Source organism: Terrapene carolina, unplaced genomic scaffold, assembly GCF_002925995.2.
Source record: "Terrapene carolina triunguis isolate 2854851 unplaced genomic scaffold, T_m_triunguis-2.0 Scaffold192, whole genome shotgun sequence".
Taxonomy (NCBI): domain Eukaryota; kingdom Metazoa; phylum Chordata; order Testudines; family Emydidae; genus Terrapene; species Terrapene triunguis.
Window position 1 is genome coordinate 13,569,979 of NW_020664543.1, and position 21,908 is coordinate 13,591,886.

General features: G+C 45.8%; 1 protein-coding gene across 1 annotated transcript; it reads right to left on the minus strand.

Annotated features, from left to right (window-relative positions):
* Positions 1 to 358: 358 nt before the first annotated feature.
* LOC115271247 (CMRF35-like molecule 3) lies at positions 359 to 16,143 on the minus strand. The gene is made up of 4 exons (XM_029912170.1): positions 16,089 to 16,143; positions 3,214 to 3,288; positions 529 to 858; positions 359 to 372 (listed from the first exon to the last, which is right to left on the minus strand). The coding sequence occupies exons 1-4, from the start codon at positions 16,141 to 16,143 to the stop codon at positions 359 to 361; spliced, it is 474 nt and encodes a 157-aa protein (XP_029768030.1).
* Positions 16,144 to 21,908: the final 5,765 nt, after the last annotated feature.

Below are 21,908 nucleotides of genomic sequence, written 5' to 3' on the forward strand. Positions count from 1 at the left end.
GGTTGATGTCTCTGGGAACTGACTATAGGTGAGAAACCTGCTTAGACGAAGATTGTAATTTGCTGAATTAAGTTTCAGTCACTAGAAAGCGTGTTTTTGTTTTGTTTTACTTGTGTCTTCTGTTCTTCCTTATATCACCTACATATCTGTTTTTTGTTAACAAAGCTACTCTGGTTTTATTACAAAACCAGCACAGGGCTGTGTATTAAACTGAGAGGTGAAGTCCTCAGCTAAACTAACAGGCTGGTGTGTGTTCTGTCTCTTTGGAGCCAGCAAACGCAATAACTTTTCTTTGAGTGTCCAGTGAGAGGACCTGGCGGCTGCAAAGAGCCATCTCTGGGAACTCGGGAATTGCGGTTCACTGATTGCTACCTGCCAGGCAAGGTTTGGACTGGCAGAGTCCTCAGGAGTGTGCTGGCCGGGTAGACAAGCTGGTGTTGCAGGGTGCTGACTCCTAGCTTAGCAGCAGCCACGCTGCTCACGGTGCTGGGTGACTGGCACAACACGTCCCACACTTAAAGGACTTACCTGGGAAAACAGACACGTTGACAGCAAACATCTTGTCAAAGCCGCTCTTCTCTATCCCACACCAGTAACTATCCTGGTCGCCCAGTGCCAGGCTCCCCATAGTCACAGTGAATGTGAACTGCGTGTGATTGTCTTGGATGGAGACTCTGTCCTTTACCACCTCTGCCTCTGAACTGTTGGTCTGAACAGCTATGGAGCAGGAAAACCGGTCTTTTCCTTTACACCAGTATTTCTCATAGTTCTGGTACCACTCATCGTACTGACACTGCACAGACACCGACCCTCCCAAGGGGCCGCTCACCTCCCTAGGGCCGGTCAGAGCCCAACAGCCTGCAAAAGACAAAATTGCTTTCATTGCTTTCCTGCTGAGCAAAAACCAGTGACAAAGAGACAAAGTTCAGAACTAGTTAGCCGTACCAAGCTTTTGTGCATGGATATTCCTGTGTGGAAGGAGACGGCTGCTTTGTGGTGGATGTAAGGTGGTGAAAGCTGATAGCCTAGGCCTTAGGAGATCTGGGTCCAAGTCCCCAGTCTGCCACAGACTCTTTGGGCAAGTTTCTTCACCTCTCTCTGCTTCAGTTCCCTTGGGAATAATGGTGCTTTCCTGCCTCACAGGGGTGTTGGGAGGATAGGTCTCACAAGAAATGTTTTGGTGGCCTCTGAGTGCAGCCACCAATTTGCTGGTGGCCGTCCTGACACTTTTTCCTCAAGTACTTAATTAACTTTAGGAAAAACAAAGAAATATTCACATATCCATGTCCAAATCATTGTAATTCATTTGGGTAGGTTTTTATTGCAGACTCAATAATAAAAATAATGCACAGTTGTCTCTATTCTTTACTGGACCTAAATAGAATAGAAACAAAACAGGTGCTTTGCATGTTGTTGTCTTTTGTTGTTGTTTCTTTTGCTTATTTCGTTGCGTTTTTTAGGACTTGCCAGCTAGTAAGTCTGTTTCCGTGAAAAGTGATATCTGTATGTTTGTTAACACTGCTTTCGTCCCCCTCCCTCCCACCCGGTCACCGCCCAGGAAGCTGTGGCTGCACGAAAAGCCCCTGGCAGCCACATGCAGCCATGGTGGCCTCATTTGAGAAACTCATGCTACGGTAATGCAGGAGGTGGGGCTTAAGACTATGATGAATAGTCAATAGATGTAAGGCAATTTGTTCCTAGTGTGGGGTAGTGGGGAGATGGAATCATCTGGGACTTCACCTCCTCTCCCCACCCCCACATAAATCCAAAGCCAAAGAGAAACATAAAAAATCCCCCTTCTGCTTTCTTTGTTAGTGTCCTTCCAAAATACAGCGCCTGCTCATCTAGGACAGTGAACCTGAGAATGCCACAGAGGATTCCCTGACTTAGCTTTCCCACAACTTTATTATATGGGCGGGGGGAATGACTAACCAGTTTAGGAGAGTCTGAAAATCTTCTACATGCTTTATCTCCTTTCACGTGCTCAGACACTCCTGTGCTGGGCAGGGTATTGGAGAGCCTCCTTGACATTGCTGAGATCAGCTAAACTATGGCATTAGCATCACTTCTCATCATGGAGGGGAACCCACTGCTGCCCTAGTTAACCTTTGGGACGGGTGGAGGGAGCAGGCAAGCTCACAAGGACCTATGTTACATAGGAAGTAGAAGACTAAACTGACTATGAAACAAACTCTGTTGGGCACCTGATGCTTGGCAATGGGCATCACACTTGTCAGTTATCTCTGTGATCAAATGAATCCTTTACACATTAGTATGCAATGGTGTTCAGTTACCACCACCAAACTACAGGTCACCGCTCCCCAGTATGGTACCCAAAGCCAACCTCTAAGAGATTTCCACAGAGACTAAAATGTTTGCTTGTGAGAGTGCCCTGGTCCATCTGAATGATGGCTGCAGTAGTTTTACACACTGTGTGTGTGTCTTGGCTCTTTTCTAATCTCCCCCCTGTCCTCCCCCTCCCCAAAAATCATGGTATTGTTCTCCTTTTGTGCCTTTTCAGATAGAAATACTCACTGCATTGGTCAGGTTTGTCAGGTGTCTAAGTGACTTAGGAGCCCAGGTCCCAGTGCCTTTCAGTGCCACTTGTTCTCCTGTGTCACGTATGTGACATTGAAAACCCAATCTTACAATGCTATTTAAAAAGCAAGCAAACAACAAATAGGTGCATAACCAGTCTGCATCCCCCTTGGAAGTGACTGCGCTGGGGATGTTACTACCATCTGCAGAGCACTTGACTGCAGTGAAATTCCTTCTCAAACCAACTTGCCGCATGGGTTTTGAGGGAGGAGAGGAAAATGTGTTAGAAGTTAGAGGACAATCCTCCGGAGCCATCGGTGGCAGGGAAGGGTACAATTATTAGGTGGTAATTCCTTCCCCTATCTCAATGGAGAAACTGTGGTACTAAAAGGGCCCTGGTTTGTGAGATCTTCCAAACCACTTCAATCCACTGCAGCATTGAATTGTTTTGGCTTTTAGGTAGGACATTTTCTCCAGGTCCATGGGGATTCCTGCAGGTTGGCTTTAAACTAGGGCATTCCCTGCTGTCATCTGTTCAAACCTGTGCCTAACGTCAGGCACTTGGGTAGGGGACCTGACTGCAGAAATGCGTAGCAGCCACAGCTCCTATTGCCCCAATGGGAGCAGGTCTGCCTCCTGGGTCTATTTCTATTGACATAAAGAATCCCGTCTCACCTGGGAAAAGAATCCAAGCCCAGACAAGGAAACTCCTCATGGTCCCGGTTCTTTCTTCAGCCAGCAGAATGTGGACTGTAGGTAGCTATCTGCATTTCCGGTGCGGTCTCAATGAAGGCAGGGCTCTGTGTTTTCTCGAATCTAAAACATACTTACAAATGGATTTTGTTTCAGACTTCCTTTCTCTTGACTGTTTCACTTCCTCCTGAACTCGTGCCAGCTGAGTGGTCTCATTCTGTGGGGGTGGCTTTTTTAGAATGTGTCATTTCAACCGCCTTTATTCAGAGGAAACCAGATCCGTCTGACGTTTCTGTTTCACAGTCCAGTCAAAGCCCTAATTCGTAACTCCTGCACCCCTCCCAGAATGGAACATCTCAACGTGCCCCCAAAGCACAAGTTACTGGGGCTACCCAATGCCTAAAACGAGATACAAAGTGGGTGGATGGTTTTAGATTTAATAACCCCCCCCCAAAAAACCTAGAAATATGGGCCTGATCCTGTGGGGTGCTCAGCTCAGCACCTTCAATTCCTGTTAGTCTGTGGGAGTTGAAGGCACCCAGTGCAGAGGCTGCTTAGGCCTAGTAGGATCGGACTCAATATAGAGAGAAGGCAAATGTACTAACAGTCAACAGAGCCACTACAAATAAGCCGTCTTCGCTATATTCTTAATGGGCTGGACTCGGCTTTCACTTCTACTCCAGCAGACCAGTCATCACATTTGCCTAGTGATTAGAATGTGAGACGTGAATGGAGGTGAATGCCTGGCTGCGCACATGGGGTCACCAGGGGGGATTCAGCTTTCTCAACTGTGGGATGCTGCTCTGAGAAGCAGGAGAGCTGAGCAGAGATGGGGCCCACCTAGCAAGGCAGGGAGGAGTATCTGCAGAGACAGAAAGGTCATAAATCTTCTATTGAAAAGCTTCGTTGATGGAAAATGGCTTTTTGAGCAGATAGAATTTTTTCCATACTTTCCGTTTTCATCACAATTGTTTGGGTTTTCAAAAAAATATAGAAATTTTCCATGGTCAGGAGCTGAGTGTTTGGGGGGCTTTATTTTTGTGAAAAAATCAAACATTTCAACAAAAAATGAGAATTTCTGTTTTTGCAACATTGTTTGTGCAGGGGGGATAATTTCCTGGCCCTCTCTAGTGGTGTATCTCTCCCTGTAGCTTAAGTGTTCAGAACTTCATTGTAATGATATTGTACAGGAACATCTCTGTCTCCTGCTCTGTAACCAAAGGTAGAGGACACAGTCGAGGAACTGACTCTACTTAAACCACATTAACCACAATAGTATTAGTGCCACACTGTTGTCTTTGCTCTCAACACAACATTAAAAATAAGAGGAAACCACCTGAACACAGTTGGATCCCAAACAACCATGTGTTTACTAGCTATATACAACATCTAGCTACATGTATACACTTCTGTTAGAGAAGACAGGGAGGCCTATGTGAGGTCTCCCCACTATTGAAAGGGATACTGCCTAATGCCTGTACACCTACATGCACTAGAACTCCAGCTGTTGCCCAATGCTGGGTTGATAATCTGGTTGCAGCCCCACACATCAACTGTGCTTATGAAAATTCTCCCTTACTGTGACATTCCCCAGGTACAGCCTGAACTGCTGTGTTCCCTCAATTCTCCAACCTGGAGCGCCTTTTAAACTGCTTCACTGTAAGAGCAACCGCTCCTGGTTTGCTCACACCCGGCCTCCAGCATGCAACTCACTCCCAGTTATATTATATGAATGCTATGCCAGCCACTCATGAATTACACTGCAAGGCAACACCAGCAAACTCCCAGTCCCAGACTCTCCCCCAGAAATGTGTCTTGCACTTCCCAGCGCCCTCCTGGACAATACAAGCTCATATAAAGTCCGTCATTCATCAATAGAAAATGCTATGCACAAATCCTGTCACCCCAAATGGAGTTTCCCAAACACTTCAGTTCAAACACTCTGGTTTAGATAGAACACGTTTATTGACTACAGAAGGAAAGAGCATAAGTGATCACAAGTAATGAGACATAAATGTCAGAATTGGTTACAAAGAAATAAAAGGTAAAACACAACTAATACCTAACTGACCCGGCTAAATGAATTCAAAGCAAAGCTTTCTCTCATCACAAGCTTTTTAAGTCTTACTGGCTGGATGCCTTTCAGCCAGGACCTCTCCTCCAGCCCACTGCTCCTTTCCTTGCCCTTCAGCTATTCTTGATGCCATTAGCAGAGAGAACAGGAGGAAGAAAACCATTGGGGCATTTGTCTTCTCCTCTTATAGCCATTTCTCTTTTGCAAAAATTCATCTTCAGCTGAGATTCAGGAAACAGAAGGTCCGAGGAGACAGGAAACCCCGGCTGTTTGTTTGTCGAAATGTAGATTTCTCACTCACATCCTTCTTCCTGCCAAAGAAGAAGAGGCCATATGATTTTGTTGACAACTGGCTGAGGCATCAATTTGTCTTTTGGCAGTGAGGAACTGGCTTGTGCCTGCTTTTCTCAACTTGGAACATGTCTCAGGAATGTTATGCAGTAGAATCTTGTAACTTTACATACAATGTTGCCACTCATATTTTATTTGATGATCAGCAGATTATGAGCTTGCAAACGATACCTTGCAAAGCATACTTTGTACAAAAATGATCATCGTCTTGCAAAAATGGTGAACATAAGGGTACAGACTGTTACACTTACCCACTCCACTGGAGACTTAGGTTGTTAGTATAGTGCAGAAATTACATGTTGAGTTCATTCTGGTGCACCAAAGAAGGAACTCAAATTCCACCAGAAAAGTGTCGAGTTCTAGAAATCTAGGGCTGTATCTGTTAGCGGGAAGTGGTGTGGTTGTGTGAAATGCAAGGTCAGTACTTTCTGAATTAGATGCATTAGCCACAAAATTCCTTTTTCAAAACCAGAACAACAACCCCAAAACAAAACCGAACACAAAGGAGTTTTCCCTTCTAATTGGGGAAGTGCTGAACACGCCACCTGGCAGTCTAGCCTACCTATATCACATTTCATTCCTATAAGCAGGGCCCACTATTATTCTGCACCTGCTGTTCCTTCCCACCAGCCCATATTCTAGAATCTAAACTTTCATTTAAAATAGAAAACCCTTCCTATTTCCAGCCTTTATGGTCGTAGAGAACTTTTGAAAACATGAGCCAAAGTATAAACTGACTCAGCAGTGTGAGAAGGCAGCCTGAAAGAATAGCTCACATGTGAGCTGCCACATTGATGGCAATCTGATGTTAATTCTGAAACCTAATGGTGGCATAACGTCAGTGTTTCTGCTCTTCTTTACTGCACCGAAAGTTGGCGCTCTCAGAGGTCTAGGGCCGGTGACTGAGCTTTTTTATTGCATACCTTCAGGTAGAAGAATGAAAAGCAGATAAACAAATCCTCCATTCCAGATGTTGCTGATGTTAAAATTCCCTTATTTTCTAGATGTACCTCAGATCTCCCCCTTTCAGCCAGGAACACTTGCTGAAAAGATCTACTTGCGGTAAATGAGTTTTCCAAATCTCTTCCATTTTATTAACTTAAAATTCCTCCCCCCCCCCCCCCCCGAGAAGAGACCTGTGGCTTGTGGTGAGTGTCTGCTACAGCCACTTTGACCAGCTTGGGGTCTCCTCTCACCTGTGAAGCAACAGATCTAGAGTGCTATGTAAAGGCAGAGTTATTAGAAACCAGATCTTATAATGGGGAAGTGTCAGGCATCCTTATGTATAGGTGGTGCTATCCCCACTGCCTACAGTGAGATATGTGACAAAATTACCAACATGCACCTACAATGAAATGAAAGTGCTGACTGCTCCTTTCATCACTGGTGCACCTCTGCGTGGGCGATGGTCCAGAGCAGGGATAGCGCTGGGATTCACTAGGGGGTGAATAAGTTAGGCAGGACCTCAGGGAGATGGAAAGTGAGATGGTCCAAATGATTTCATCGGCTAGAAGGAAAGGAAGGGGACTTAGCAGTTAGGAAGGGTTAAAGGGTTTTGTCACTGGGAGGAGAACTGAGCCCTATATGATAGGAGGGTGTGGGAGGGTGTCTTATGGCTTGGAAACTGGAACGGGTGGAAGTTGCGGCTTCTGTTACCTAGAGGAATGAGAGATGTGCAGCAGGGAGAGGACTGAGTAGTTTGGAGGGAGGAGGGAAGTGCATGATCTCCTGTCCATATATGACCTTGCTGAGGCTCCTGGATGGGCTTGTAGGGCACAGGGCTTCCCTTCTTTCTAACCTACGTTCTAATGGATGGGTGGACATAGGAAACTTAGTTCACAGGTTGTACATTAAACAGGCTGTCTGTCTTCTCTCCAAGCTTTGGGCCTGAAGTCTCCAAAGGCACAGGTCATGCACAGCTCCACTCCTGGCATGTGTTTAATATTAAACACTAAAATGCCAGATCACCAGGTTGCTTCATGTTCTTAATTTCAATCTGGGTTGGTGCCATGAAGGAGATTAAATTAGACTCCATGGAGAAAGGGGATTCAAACAACAAAAAAGGCACTTTCTGGCTGTGCTGCAAATGAGCTCTCAAAAGGGGTTAGAAGTAAACTAAGAGATGATAGAGCTGGACAGAGAAGCCCTTGAGTTCAGAAACAGGAAGTCATATTCCACTAAGATCTGTGATTTTTATACCATTTAATGCAAATATATCTCGTGTCAGTTCAGAAATGTATGAAAAATAGATCAGAGCAAAATAATTCAAATGGAAACAAATGCAGCAGAAATCAGGACTGCAATCACATCGCTTGTTCACATTTCATCACGTTCTGAAAAACTATATATGAAACCTCTATTACCTCATCCACGCACAGCTACCCTTCTACCTTCCTCTCTGTATCTTAGTGTCACTTAGCTTGCAAGCGTCTAAGGTTTGAGAGTGTCCATCAATATTTATTTGCCTTGTGCCGCACGCAGCACACTGCGGCCGCCTGGGAAATTAAAAAAAAATTATCAAAGTTCAATTGGAACTGTGTTGTGATGAAGAATGACATTCAGGCTAATTAGTCACTAGGGGGCAGCACTGTACTTTGCAGATTTCACTGAACTCCTCACTCTGAGAGGGATCTCTTGTGCTTGATGCCCCTCTGTGGAGAGGAGAGGCATTCATAAGGCAACTCCTGCCTCGTGATACTGGGGGGAGGGAAGGGGGAACACAATGTAAATGAGAACACCCCACATGCCTCCTTTGGGAGGAACTTCCAGCCCCACCTCCCTGGGCCAGGGCAGCCCGTCCCGACGGTTCCTGGGAGCTGGGGCCACAGGAATGGGGAGCATGTGCCTCTGGGCCTGGCCCAGCCTGGGCTGAGCAGAGGCCAGGGAACCTGCTCCTGGTGCCTTCCCCAGTGACCCCCATCCTGCGCCTAGCTGCCCAGGGACGGCCACGCTCCACCAGTTACCTGCAGGGTGGGGGGCTCTGTCCTCCTGTTGCACCTCCCCCCAGCACAATCAGTTCCTGTCCCTGACAGCTGGGCCAGATGGGGAGCAGGACAGAGCACTTCTCATGGGGCTGAAGGTGGCTGTTCTGTTCCCCAGCTTCTGGGACAGGGGCTGAGCAAGCAGGAAATCATAGAATATCAGGGTTGGAAGGGACCTCAGGAGGTCATCTAGTCCAACTACCTGCTCAAAGCAGGACCAATCCCCAGACAGAATTTTATCCCAGTTCCCGAAATGGCCCCCACAAGGATTGAACTCACAACCCTGGGTTTAGCAGGCCAATGCTCAAACCACTGAGCTATCCCTCCCTCTGGCTCGACTGGGCCCCTGTCCTTGGCAGCTGGGCCCAGGTGGGGAGTGGAAGCCACCACTTCCCCAGCCAGGCTCTCACAGGCAGCCACTGCCCTGCACAGAGCAGCTACCTGGTGCAGCCAGCTTGAGAAGCAGCTGGGCCCACCCTTTCCACTCCCTGCCTGGGCCTGGATGCCCAGGAGCCGAATGTGCCGAGGAGCAGGCATGGTGGAAGAAGGGTAGAGCCCCTCTCTCTCCCACCACCCCTGGCAGGTCAAGCAGAAATCTGAGGGGGCACTTGCCCCGGAATGCCACCTCCCCCCCCCCAAAGTGTTCCCTGTGCTTCTTAGCATATGCACAACGTGCCTCCCTCCAGGAACACGTGACCAGGATTCATCACTGAATTTGGTCCGCTGGTTGGATCATTAGCTTCCCTGGCCCAGGCCGGGACTGATGGGGAGCAGGACATGAACACTGATTCATGCCCCCTGGAGAGGCGTCGAGACGCTAGTGTAAAATCTCTGTGTGTGTCTGGGGAAATAATCCTCCTCCACTTAATCTTTAGTTCTGCCACTCTGGGCTTGAGGAGAGGCCCCATTTGGATTGGCCTTCCTGGCTGTAGCCTGGCTCTGCTTTGCTCTAGCACTTAGGGGTTGTCCATAAATGACACAACACATTTTTGGTGTCTTTTTTAAGGCCAACCCAGGCCTTCATTTATGGACAGCCCCTTACTGCTAAAAGCCTTCCTTGTCCCTTTGGACAGCTCCAGCAGCACAGGAGGCCATTCCAGCCTCCACTAGGACTGGTGGGGTTTTCTTTTCATCGAAATATTTCAACTCAAGCTTTGAAAACTTCCATCCGGGTCAAACTTCTCTGGGCTGCCAAAAATAAATAAATCAGAAACTGGAACCCAAATATTCTGTGATAAACTCTCTTGGGGGGATTCAGTTTTCAGCCATTTTCCCCCAAAGTGTTTATTTTTATTTTATTTTATTTTAGTTATTTTTTTCTATTGGATGGGGAGGAAATTTTCTTTGTGTGTGTGGGGGGGGGCGGGACAAGCCCTTTTGTATTTAGTTATTGTTTTAATTTCCCGAAAATAATAATTGCCTCTGTTGGAGCCGCGCTCCCCCGCGAAGCTGCCCACCCCAGGGAACGAGCCCTGCAAGGAGCGGGTGCCCCTGCGCTGGGATCTGTCCTTGGTCCTGGACCGGTCCCGCTTCCGCTAGAACGCGCGGCTGGGTGGGAGCTGTCTGTGGTCCTGAACTCCGGGGAATGCGGGAGCAACTCTTCGCTGTCTCACATTTAACGCATCGCCGTCCAGCCCCTTCAGGATCTCCCAGCAAACGGCATTTCAGTCTCCCAAGGGACTCAGATGCTCTGGGGAGGAGGCATTTTAATGCTCTGATTGCCCCAGGCCGGCCACGTCTCCCCCCTCCTGCAGCCCCCACCTCCAGGGGTGGGTGGGGAGGGGGGAAGCGTTCTCTTTCCCCTACCCCTCACTCCTCCATTGTCACGCTGCTCTTGAGCAATCCGGCGCTCTCCATGCACGCCTGTGTGTACAGGGTGTGAGACGGGAATGAATGAGGGCATTGGTTCGGGTGCTGTTATCTACGTACTATCCCTTGGAGTAACTCCTCACTTCACCTCTAGGAATTTACAGCTTTTCTGCCCAAACTACTTGCTATAAAATCAGTATTTCTTGGGGACACTGCATATGCCCTTTTTATGGTGTGTCTTTTATTTGTGGGCTTTTCTATTGCACCCAGCCCTATAGTATCTGCGCACAGTAATGGATTTATCCTTGCAACTCCCCCATCAGGTAGGCGCATATTAGCGGCCCCATTTCTTGAGCTATCTCTTCAGCAATGCTTATGGAATCTTTATTTGTAATATAGTCGTGCCTAGAGGCACCAGAGGTGTACAGACCCTCAGTGTGCTAAGCACTGGACATGCACGGACTATAAATTACTCAGGGCAGGGACTGTCTCTTCCTAAATAGACTAAGGTTGGGAGAAAGGAAGTAATATTCTCTCCATTTTACAGTTTCACAGAAATATTAAGTGACTTTCCCAAAGTCCAGCAGAAGCCAGCTCTCCTATGTCCTCGTCTAGTGAGAACCTTAGCTACAAGACCATCCCATCCTTCCTTGTAACCTTGGTTAGTGCTTCTTACAATTCCATATCCCATGTTCTAGAGCTCTGAACACTGGCATTGCTGGAAAGGATGATTCCACTCCTATTCTGAATCTTTGGGTGAAGGAACAAAGTCAACCTTTGTCCCTTTTGTAGTGTTTGTTCCCAACTTGCTGGAGGCTCTGTGTTCCCTGCCCTCCCTCTTGAAAACCAAACTCACTGAAGATGGGGATGACAAATGCAACCAGGCATGGTCAGAGATGCTTTTCATCACCTGCAGAGTTTGCTCAGTTGCAGAATTTAACAACCTGGGTCTTACAGGGGAGCTATTGAGTAAAGAAAGCTGCTTTGCTGTTAAATGGGTGACAGAGGAAAGGGAAGGCTGATAAGTTATTTCTTATTTTAGTGCCTTGCACTGAAGTAAGACCTGATTTTTTTATTATTATTGAACAAGCATCCGATGTCTCTTGCTGTTGGCTAAAACCACTAAAATAATAACCAATCATGGCTCCAGAGATTTAGAGTCCCAAGAGAGCTCTTTATAAACGTTGTGTCAAATCCTGCAGTCTTTAAGCAGTGGTGCAGGACAGGCACTGCAACAATGAGTGGTGAATACTCATTTCAGCACAAGAATCAGACTCCCAGGCAGTGAGCAATGGATTGAGAACTGGAGGCTGCTCCTAACGGTGAGAACAGCCCTCTTTAACTTTGTCACTAAGGGTATGTCTACCGTGGAGCTGGAAGGTGTGACCTCCAGCTTGAGAAGTCATACCCACACTAGTGCTGATTGAGGGGGGATGTAAATAGACTGTAGCCACAGTGGTGTGAATGGTGGGACCGGCTAACTGCCATACTACAATCCCATCCAAGACCCCAGGCATGTACTTGAGTGCCGAGCCCCACCCACTGCTTGTGCCACTGTGGCTACACTTCTGTTTTTAGTGTGCTAGCTTGATCATCACTAGTGTGGGGATGTCCCCTTAGCTGGAAATTACCCCTCCCATGCCAGTATAGACATACCCAAAGTCTCCTGACCCATCCTTGCAAGCTTTAGCAATGGGCCCATTAGGTTAGCATGCTTTTCTCTGTTTTTGTCTACCTTCTAGCTAAATTTTTCCAAGTGGGGGTGAAGTGCAGCTAGAATTAGGATTTCATTTTAATGTTGCAACATAGGTCTAACTGAATACCCCAGGAATGAGGGGATTTCTATCCTTGGGCAAGAGGTTCCCAAGGTCATAAACAGGGACACCGCCTCTGCTATAGCCATATATTCCGGACAGTTGACTAGTGGTCCTGATCCAAAGACCAACAAAGTCAACGTGACTCCCTTCCACTCACTTCACTGGGCCCGTATTTAAAGGAACTGTGGTAACCACTTGCCCGCTTTTTATCTGAGCCAGACACTGTACATTGTTCAAGTTCTGATGCCAGAAGGAGCTGGCTGCTCTTTAAAATTGACAATTAACATAATAATAACAATTTAACATAATTGCATAACATGCAGTACTTGACCTGGATTTGTACTAGCGCTTAATATAGGCTCAGAAGCTCTGTGCTTGTGCAGAGAACAAGTACACAGGGACTTGCTAGCAGTTCCATAGCCATATGTAGGCACAGAACTCTGCTATGAATTGTTGTTAAGATGCACATGTATTTCTGTGCACTAATTAACACAGTTAATTACTCTCCAGGGGCCGTAAAGCAGCAAGTGCTTCCTTTTTCTTGTGGAGATTTCAAAAAAAAATATTTAAAATGGTTCAGGTTAAAGCCTATTATAGCTGCCTGCTTAATTATGCAAATATTATTTCCTTTTGAAAGAAAACACGGCTCTTTAGTCAGTAGCCATTCAAAATGCTACTGGAAAATAATGGCATCAAATCCCAGTTTAGGCCTTGATCCTGCAAATACACACCCGGGCTTAACTTTACCAACATGAGGAGCCCTATTAAAGTCTGTGGAACTACTTCCATGCTTCAAGATAAGTGTTTGCAGGTTTGGGGCCTTCATGCTTCACTTGAGAACTCGGGACAGCTTGCAAATGGGTGACCAGGACAAATAGCACTGAGTCCCTCACTAACCGGAGCCGGATCCTGTTCCTGTCACAGCCTGAGTGAGATTGAAATCAGTGGGAGTTGAGCTCACCTTAACCGATCACTCTCGTTATAGTGTGTATGGTAACACCCATTGTTTCATGTTCTCTGTGTATATATATATCTTCCTACTGTATTTTCCACTGCATGCATCCGATGAAGTGGGTTTTAGCCCACGAAAGCTTATGCTCAAATAAATGTGTTAGTCTCTAAGGTGCCACAAGTACTCCTGTTCTTTTAGCTCTATTAAAGCTTCCCAGTCCTGAGCTGCATCAGCCCCAGTCATCTCCCCTCTGCAGAGACTGTCAATCATGTGGAACTGCTTAGTGGTCTTGTCAATATCACAAGTGCCTGTGGAGATGACCAAAGTCACTATCACTTGGAGCCTGTATTGGATTTGGGCTCCTGTTTCCAGAGGTAAAAGGCCTTTGCTTTAATATTCTGTTAAGCCAGTGATGTGCTTCTATTAATAGGGAGAAAGGGAAGGCTGTCTGCCAGAACAAGCAGGTAATACCATTAAACTGGTGATGTAAAGACATAAGATAGGAGAAATAGCTCTTCTGAAATTCTAAGTGGAATTAGTGCCTGTGGATCCAGTTCACTGCAATTTGCTCATCTTTCCACTGAAGAGCTCCTAGTCTGAGTCAGGACAGAATTGTCTTCGTTCTTGACAAAAATATATGGGCTGAATGTTCACACTATCCAAAGTGAAACCTCTTTATTTTCCCCCAGGAGCGTGAAACAGAAGCACATTCTGTTATTGGTGACAAATGAGACCGCTGCATGTCGAAGATCAGCTAACACCTGCTCATATCCAGCAGCACCTCTGCTGCCACGATTTCCAGCCAATGGGAATGACTGTTATCTGATCATTTTACAATAATAGTGATAAAGAAAAGTGAAAGGGTAGAACCACTACCTGAATCTGCCCCCTTAGCTGTGAAATGCCAGATCCATGGTCCATCTAGCCCAGTAACCTGGCTCTGACACTGGTCAGAATCTGATATTTCACAGGAAGGTTCAAGAAACCCCATTGTAGACAATTACTGAATAACCTATGCAAGAAAAAATGTCTTTAAATGCCGACGGATGTAGGTAAGCTTTGGATTTCCAAAAACACCTAGACACCCAATTCCTTTTGATTTCTGTGACAGTTAGGTGCTTTTGGAAGTCCTGGTTCCTATCTGCATCTTTAGGCACCACCTTTTCAAAATCTGTCCTTTAGGGTTTATGTTCCCTCAGTTTTATGTACCCCATCTAATGTAATTATCATAGTCTCATCATTTTCCATGTAAATGCCCAGCCTTTTTTGAATCCTCCTATGCTCTTGGCTTCCATGATCTCTTTGTGGCAGTGAATTCCATAGGTTAACTATGGGGCTTTTGCAAAATAGTATTTTTTCAGGTTTTTTTCTATTGTGTTGCTTTTCATCTTCAGTTAAATTATTCTTGTATTGTTCATCTAAGAATGGGGGTAGACAGAAATTTCCAGTTTACCTTTCTAGTGCAAACACATATTCTCTGATTTCTATCTTCATACCCCACTGCTAATAACCAGAATAAACTGGAATGATTTGCCAGACCCCCCAAGATCTTTATTTTATTAGTAAAACTAATAAGGCATCCAGAACAGTGCAGGTTTTAATTTGTTTTATATTGTTTGTAAACTGAACTCGCTAGCCAGCAAAGGGTTAAGGGTTATGGATTATGTTGAGAGGGCACTTAAATACAAAGGAGAGGGCACTTAAATACAAAGGAGAAGGTACTTAAATACACAGCACCAACCCTGGCCCTATTGTAGTCAATAGGAATATTGCCTTTGACATCAAATAAGCCAGAATGTCACATACAGACTAGACAGCATTGGTACTAGAACTCCATTTAGAGATTACAGCCCTCTTCCCTACTGTTTTCTATGGAGAGTGATCAAAACAGGAACAGTGAAGAAAATGGACCATAAACTACTGTCTTAAATGTAGCTTTTCCTCCTGTACTTGCACTGCACTGAGTAACCTGAAAGTAATTAAACGGATCAGTTTACATTTTGTCAGGCCAATAAAACAAATCTTAATGTAGAGCAAAATGGCAAAATAAATGAACCATGCACTTTCTTTCTGCTTTGAGAGAAGACAGGGCAAGGATGTATCCTGTCTTCATCGATTTCAGCTGTCTAGTACTTAATTAGGAACATGAGCTGTTCAGTGGGCTACATGGATTCTCTGCTTAGGCCAATGGTTAGCAGGGAGAGGTTTGCTGTGTCAGGCGGGGGGTGGGGTACGGGGGGGGAGCTCATTGGTCCCTAATTGGAGGAATATGCTTTGTAGTCCTTGTCCGGCAGCCTTGAGACTGCCCAGCTCCGGTAAAATCAGCTTTGTGATGCCATATAGATCTCATGGGCCAGATCCTCATCTGCTGTCAATCCATTTAACTTAATGGGACTAGGCCTGTTTACACCAGCTCAAGATATGAGCCTGTATTTGCTTCTCATTACTAGGGTCTGTCTTTTGCTAGCAATATATTGTATCTTGAAACTGAATTACAGTTGACAATATCATGAGCGCTGTCTTACTCAGAGTGCTATGAAACATACCCAGGGTGGAGTTGGCCTTCGACAACTCCACTTAATTCTGAGGGTAACAGCATCCTCCCTGTTAGACCCTCAGAGCTTCAAACTGGAGAAAAGTCCTAGGAAAAGCTGTTCCTTTCTTCTTAAGATTTTTTTAAAAGGGAAAACACATCTTTTTGCAGGCCTGAGGATACAGCAGGGGGAGACTTTTACACTGAATAAAACCTCTCTGCTGTGATTGAGACAGGAAGGCACAAACCCAGGAGAAGACCCTCTCCAGGTGAGCTATCTTACGTTATCGGTTACCCCCTGAGAATGAATAACATAGAGGAGCTTGATAGCGTCACTTACCCTTCGGTACTGCAAGGAAGTGAGGGTAGCTGGAGTTCTTGGGGGTGAAGTTCATGCTTGTGCTAATACAAGGCCTATGCACCACTTAAGTTCACAGAACTAGGCTTAAGTGCTGCCTAGTGCTTGTGTTAGCCCTCCACATGGGGATGACTTTAACCCTAGGTGAGCTTGAGCATGTGTAAGGGCAGAATTTGGACACATGGACGTGAATCCCATTGACTTAATTGGGAAATGTAGGTACATATCTGAGGACAACATTTAGCCACAGGTAAATAATATTTTATATAAAATGTTAAAATTGTGCTCTCTTACACTGGTGTAAATCCAGAGCAGTGCTATTGACTACAGTGGATGTCTCTACATTCACACTGACGGAACAGACAGCAGATTTTGGCCCACATGTTTTGTTTAAGCTTGTGGGCTTCTATAAATAACTGTAAATGTCCCAGTTCGGTATCACAGTATGTTTGCCTCAGGACTGACCCAAACCTAATGGTGTCAGTGGAAAGACTCACGTTGACTTCAGTGGGTTTTGGATCAGATCCTTAAAACATTAAATGGAAAAGGAAAATGTGTATGGAGAATGATACTGTTCCCACTGAAGTCAATTACAGTCTTGCCTTGGGATCGGTCCCATGCTCGAAACTCTGGTTTATTTTCTTTGAAATAGCTCTGCATGAGGCAAACTGAGATGTCAGTTCTGTAACTTTTAAATGATTGTGTCCTGACACCATATTTTAAGGTATTGCGCTCTGTCAGTGCTCTTTAATAGGGCTTAGATTTTTGGATCAATGTTGTGTGTCAGTTCAATATATCCTAAGCTATAGGAGTAATGTTTTTATATCTGACTTCAGTGTCGCTTCTTGGTTGTGGAAAACATAAAGGGCTCGCCCTGTTTTTTTCCCGTTGCTACTGAGGCTGATCATCTGACCTGGCAGAAACATTTATGCTGTCAGAGGAATTAATAGAGAGATGTAATTAGCATTGTCAGGAACAGGCAGTGAAACAGCAGATCATATGGGTGCAGATGGTTTTGGAATCAGTTTCTGTTTTTCTGGCTTGGGGTCCTTCTGTTGACCTGGAAGGAGAGAGATTTGTGGTCTGAAGCCTAATTAAGCTATGACTTGATTTTTAAATAAACTTCTCATTACAGATGTATTTGTTGCAATTAAGCTTAAAGCATCAGCTCTTTCCAAAGGGTTTCAGAAAGGAATAAAGGGATCTAAACAAGGTATTGACTAATTAAAATAAATACTTAAAACAAATTAATCCTCTTTCCAAATAAATATAGTTTTTATGTTTCACTTCAATATTTTTCACTTTAATATTCCTCTAATCCTGGTATTAAATATAGTGGATTTTAAATGAAATATGACCCAGTAGATTAACTGTCCAACTAGTCTTCTAAGATACATCAGCCAAACGTCTGGCTCCCACTCGGTTGCTTTGTGCCACTCTCGCATTGCAAAGCAGACGGAGAACTGGCTTGACTGGCTACCATAAGGGAAACCTCCAAGTGTCCTACCGCTTTCCCCCCAATCAAATGGCCATTCCCAGGGGGAAGGGATATGTGCAGGGTGCCTCTGCTCTCTGACTATCCTCAGCTGCTGCTGTGATCCATGCAATTAGCTAGATGAGAGTTAAAGCAAACTTCAGGCAACTTCAGGATCTGGGGATAGCTAAAGTGGATTAAAGCCACTTTCAGACCCCCCCCATCCACTGCTCAGTCCTGTGCTAAGCACAACTCAACCAGGCCAAAGAATCTGGCTTCATGTGTCCAACCCAATATGGCATTGTGTGCAATTTAGCCTCTTTATAAGGCTGCTGGGCCCAGCCTGACAGTGGATTATTGGTAATCTTTATCCATGTCAAAATATATACCTCAAACATTCCCTGCTAGCTAACAGACTATAACTGATGCAGCTTGTCCTTGTAAAGGAGGAGGGTTTTTGTTTATAAAGTGTTCCCTTCCTCCCTCAAATGCTTGAGGCATTGCACAGAATAACAAAAACCTAATACAAATATAACTGAAAATGAGTCTTAAAATGTGAAGTGATGATATGAACCAAGGGGGTCTACATGCAAGAAGGGGTGGGGGAAAGGGTGAGGCTGGAAAGGTAATAAATATTGGGCCAACCTAATTAAAAGGAGCCTACCAGCTTGGCATTCTTTAAACTGGTAGGCTTAATTGAGAGGGGAGAGATGGATTTTGGGCACACTGAGGGTGGAAGACATCTCCACATGCTACAGTCCACCCCAACAAAGGTACAATCATCTTCCAATCAGAGACGTGACAGTGGCATCCATGAAAAGGCGGGTGGCCTTGGAGCACACCTTCGCTTCAAGGAGGAGGTCTCAAATGCAGCCAGGCCCTGGGCAGATAGGATCTGAAAAGCTAACAGTGTCCACTTAAAATCTCTGTGCCATTCTCTAGAGGCAAGTGGAGTAAATAACACAGGGCAGGTGCAATATGATTGTTATAACCCAACTCAATGGACAAACATGCTGCTGTTTTCTGAACAAGCTGCAAGTGATGGAGGTGCACTGCTGTGAGCCCTGTGAAGAGGCAATCCAGCCTGCTGGTCAAAAGGGTGGTGCTGCTAAATTGTTATGGGATAAAGGCAGGTGTCTGTACAACACTCAGCACAATGTGATCCTGCACACTGTGTGGGACCTTTGTGTGATATTATAATACACCTACCTACTCCTGCTAATAATCCTATGCAATCTGCACATGTATAATAGCCCAATATAGCATTTCACTCAAAACTGCCCATGGTCCATGTGGTACAGTAGCCACTGTCATATGCTTCAGGGGAAAACACAAGAAACTTCAGAGTGAATAACTTGATCATAGGAGAAATTTCTTCTGAGCCCCCATCAAATAAGGGCTAGTTTGTGCCCTGAAGCATGAGAGTTTATACCCTTCATATTATTTTTAGCTTCTTTAACGTAACTTTGGAAATTCTCATTATCCCTATAATTGTCTAACATTTAGACATATAGACACTATCCCTATAAATGCAGTCATTCTGAGCTCTTAGCCTCAGTGCTGCCTTGTGGCAGTGAGTTCTGCAGGTTAATTATCTATCGTGGAAACAAATGACAACAAAACAGAACAAAAACAACCCTTCAACAGCTTTTAAATTGCTACCTTTCACTTTCATCAAATTGTTCCTGTATTTTGAGAGCAGTTATATAGGGATTCCTGGTATATCTTCTCTGTACAAGTCATTTATTTTTGTATGACTCTAAATCATCTCCTTTCTTGTCTTCTCTCTAAACAGTTCTCATCTTCTTTATTGAAGGCCCTCCAAACACATTGTTTGCCCATCTGTGAACCTCTTTCTTTACTGAGAAAATAAGTGGGTGGAGAAATAGCATATTAAGCAAATGAAGGAAGAAAAGCTTCAGAGAATATATTTAAAATGACATGAAGGAATAGAAAATTCTCTTCAAAAGAATAAGGGGTGTGCGGGAAGGGGGAACCCTAAGGAAGTCAAGGAACAGACAAATTTTCCAGAGTAAAAATAAAGAATGAAGACATCTTGCAGCATCAGCAAGATATACCGAGATCCTGGAGAGAGACAAAATCACCAGAGATGTTGAGAGAATACCACCAATGATCAAAGAATTAGTCTAAAGACTGGCTAAACTTCAGGGACTAGCTGGGATCCTGCCCAAGAATTCTGAAGCATATGGTAAGGATAAAAAGATCTCTTTAAAAATAGGGCATCTCCTTTCCTAAAGGGGACCAGCAGAGAAGCCAAATAGACTTTTTAAATGTGGAAGTGGATATGTTCTTATTCTGTAAAAACCACTGGGCCAGATGTGCATAGGTCCATTAATCTGAGCCCTCTTAGAAAGGCATTATGCCGATCTAGCAATGATGTTCATGGCACTGCTTTGGTTTACACAGGTGAAGCTCTGTCCCAGTTGTGGAGAATGTGGAAAAACTTTTACTTTTTATCAACAATATGCATGACCCAGTTTACCCACACTTTGTATTGTTAACCATTGGCTGTGAAGGAGTTAATTTCCTCCCCTGGGACAGGGTAGTAAGAGATGGGTGGATGTCACATGCCAGTGTGGCTTGACCCAAATGCACCATCACGAACTGAATGGCATGGACACACATGAATGAAGCACCCTGGTGAGATAATGGAAGACCTGATGATTCAACATTGACTCAACAGCGGGCGACCAAGAAGATGTGGAACACAGCAGGGCTGCAGGGGGGACGAAGACACAGGAGGTGTCCGGTGGCTGGGTTAAGGACTGGGCTCCAGACTCACAGAATCAGAGAGAGACTAGGATGGACTCCAGAAAACCATAGACAAATAGGGGCAGTTGCTTCTGCCAATATTAGACTCAGTCCTAGGTTTGACTTTTCCGTGCCAACTTAAGGGCTCTCAAGGGCTGTACTGCAGTCGACTACCAACTGCTGGCTTGCCTAGAGAAGGCTGCCCTGTGTCTCTGCAGATACAGTGGCTGCATTGCTCCCTGAAGGGGTAAAACTCTAACAGGAGTCTGAACTCCTCTGGACTCAGTGGACAGCCTGTGATGAGATCCAGGGGGTGCTGGAGCCCGAAGGTTCAGTCTTGGAGAAGCCAAGCTGCAGGACTGGCCCTTGTGAAAACCTAAGCTGAGGGCTTGGCCAGTAATAGGGGTACTCCAAAGAGCCTGTGCAGAGGCTGGGCTAACCACTGCCCCTGTCGCTCTGTGACGCACCAGTCTCAATGGAAAACCTTAGTCCTGTTTTGCAAGTGTTCTGAACAATTTCAGTTATTATGACAACACCCTCTCCTAGAGCCTGGCTGTCATAATATTCAGCCTTCATAACAATAAGAGGCCTTATTTCTCTAGTCAAAAGGCCTCTCCATATTCAATCACTCCGGGGGACTAATGCTGGCTTAAGAGCACGGAGCTCTTGCGGCTCCTGGCAGCGCTCTCCTTCCTGCAGGAAGAGAAGGGCTTGAAAACCCGAACATGGAACGGGAACTTTCAGCCCGAAACTCGTCCCTGTAGCAGAGCGCTCTCCTGAAAAGGGCCGGGCTGAGAGCAGCCTGCCTGGCCGTAGGCTCTTCTGGCTGCGTATGGGACAGGAATGATGTCAGAGGGGATCGATCCATCTGGCAGTTTAATTGGGATCGGAGAGTTTCTTGGCTCGTGGCGCAATGGTGACAGGACAGTTGAGTCTTTCCAAGTCTCTCCAGCTCTTCACGCGGCCCTTCCCTTTCCCGAGATTGAAGATTTGATATTTGAGGTTCAAACTCTTCTTCTCCGCCTCGCCGCGGGTATGAGGTGCACGGAAAGAAACTGGCCTGCGCCCCACCTTTTTGCTGAATAACCCTGGGCTGCGGTCGCTCCGCCATTGGGAAATGGCCCGTTTCCCCCGCCCCAAATGCCCCGCTCCGCTCACTCTGCGGGGAGGCTGATGCCCAAGTCAGGGGCTGACAGCGCCTATTGGCTGGTGATGGGGTTTTTTCTGTTCCAAGTGGGATGGAAATAGCTACTGTTGCAGGGGGACCGGACCTTGCAGGAAAGAACGAGGAAGCCCCTAGGGTCCAGTGCCGCTTCCTGAGCCTTCCCCTCGCTGCTGCAGCCCTTACTTGCTTCGCAACACGCAGCGGAGGCTCGGGAGCTGCTGGGAGAGACAGCGGGGGGAGGAGCCGGGGAGGAGGATGGAGATGAAACACGAGCGCTTTCAAGTTTGAGTAATTGCAGCCGCTGCTTTCCTCTTCCGACTGCAGGGCTTCAGCGCCTTGGCCGGCCGCTGGGGCTGGGAGCTGTCTCTGGTGCTCGGAGCTGTGCGTAGAG